Source organism: Dromiciops gliroides, chromosome 3 (assembly GCF_019393635.1).
Source record: "Dromiciops gliroides isolate mDroGli1 chromosome 3, mDroGli1.pri, whole genome shotgun sequence".
Classification (NCBI taxonomy): domain Eukaryota; kingdom Metazoa; phylum Chordata; class Mammalia; order Microbiotheria; family Microbiotheriidae; genus Dromiciops; species Dromiciops gliroides.
In genome coordinates, this window is record NC_057863.1 from 585,351,277 (window position 1) to 585,352,992 (window position 1,716).

A 1,716-nucleotide genomic window follows, 5' to 3' on the forward strand; every position below is an offset into this window, starting at 1 on the left:
AAATTAATCTGGAGGAAGAAAAGGTTAAGAATATCAAGGGAGTCAATAAAATGTAAAGGAAAGTAGATTAGCATTACTAGATCTCAAACTATATTTCTTTTTTTCCCCAGAGGTAAGAAATGCTTGAGGAAATTACAGGGGTTGTACACAGAAGAGAAAGATGAGGTTCCCCACACCCAACTTTTCACACCAGTTGGATATCAGCAGGGAGGAAGAGTTTCTGTGCTCACAATCCTATGGAAACTGCATGGGGAAGACACCAAGAACTATTCGATTCCTTCTTGTTTGTCTTTGATAGCAACCGGGAATTGCTCTTGCAACAAGGAGAGCCTGCTGATCAGATCCATGATGGTGTTGTTGAAAGTTTCCTGAAGGCTATAATCTGGAGTGGTCTGCAAGCAAATGATGATGTGTTCCAGTAGGTGGAAGACTTCATAGCCTGCAAATAGCACCTGAGGGTCTTTCAGTAACTGTGATTTGATGATGTTTCCCAGTGTGTGGTCCTCCTTGTCATGAACAAACAGGCATTGGGGACCTTAATGTCCTTATTAATAGTAATACCATCTGCCCCCTCGTCTTCCCAAAGGAAGGGCCGTTGTGTTCTTGGGGTCACGGACCCTCAGAGGGCAGGGGGGAAAGGGGCAGGCCCAGGGTGCCCAGGGAGCCCCCCCCATCTGAGCCTCTCTGGCCCATAGGAGGCACATGAATGAGGGCAGGGCCTCTCTGTGTGGATCCCCCATTTTACGGGGGAGTAAGCTGAGGCCTGTCCCACCAAGGGTCCTGCGGGGGCTCCCTACAGCCCCGCTCGGCCCACCCGTCCCATAACTGCGCTCAAAGAAGAGGATGGATTCGAAGGCCAGAGGCATGTTCATCCTCCTCAAACTATACTTCAAAGTGATTATCATCAAAATAATCTGCTACCACAAAGAAGCTGATCCATGGAATAGATTAGCACACAATATGTAGAAGTAATTGACCACAGTAATCTGTTTAATAAACCTAAAGATCTAAACTTTGGGGGCAAAAACTCACTATTGGACAAAAAATGCAGGGAAAACTGGAAAGCAGTCCCGTAGAAACTAGGTATAAACCAATATCTCACACCATGTACCAAGATAAGATTAAAATAGCTAAATGATTTAGATACAAATGGTGATATCAAAAGTAAATTGGGGGCGGCTAGGTGGTGCAGTGGATAGAGCACCAACCCTGGATTCAGAAGGACCTGAGTTCAAATCTGGCCTCAGACACTTAACACTTACTAGCTATGTGACTCTTGGCAAGTCGCTTAACCCCAATTTCCTCACCAAAAAAAAAAAAAACCAAAAGGTAAATTAGGGGCACATGGGGAAATGTACCTGTCAGAGCTATGAGTAAGGGAAGAGTCTAAGAACAAAAAAAGAGAGAGTACCACAGGAAATAAAATGAATAATACTGATTAAATAAAATTTAAACAGTTTTGTATAAAGAAAATTAATACAGCCAAATTTAGAAAGAAAACAGAAAACTGGGGAAAATTTGTTACAGCAAATTTTTCTGATAAAGGCCTCATTTCTCATAAATACATATACATGTATATATATATACATATATATTTACATACATACATATTTACATATAATATATATATATAACTGAGCTATTTTTTTTAAATATGAGCCATTCCCTAAATGATATATGGCCAAAGGATATGAATAGGAAGTTTTCAGAAGAAAT

At 41.1% G+C, this 1,716-nt stretch overlaps 1 protein-coding gene across 1 annotated transcript; it reads right to left on the minus strand.

Annotated features, from left to right (window-relative positions):
* Positions 1-266: 266 nt before the first annotated feature.
* LOC122751558 (DNA-directed RNA polymerase II subunit RPB11-a-like) lies at positions 267-872 on the minus strand. Its single transcript, XM_043998641.1, has 2 exons — positions 826-872; positions 267-480 (listed from the first exon to the last, which is right to left on the minus strand). Exons 1-2 carry the CDS (start codon positions 870-872, stop codon positions 267-269), a joined length of 261 nt encoding a protein of 86 aa, XP_043854576.1.
* Positions 873-1,716: the final 844 nt, after the last annotated feature.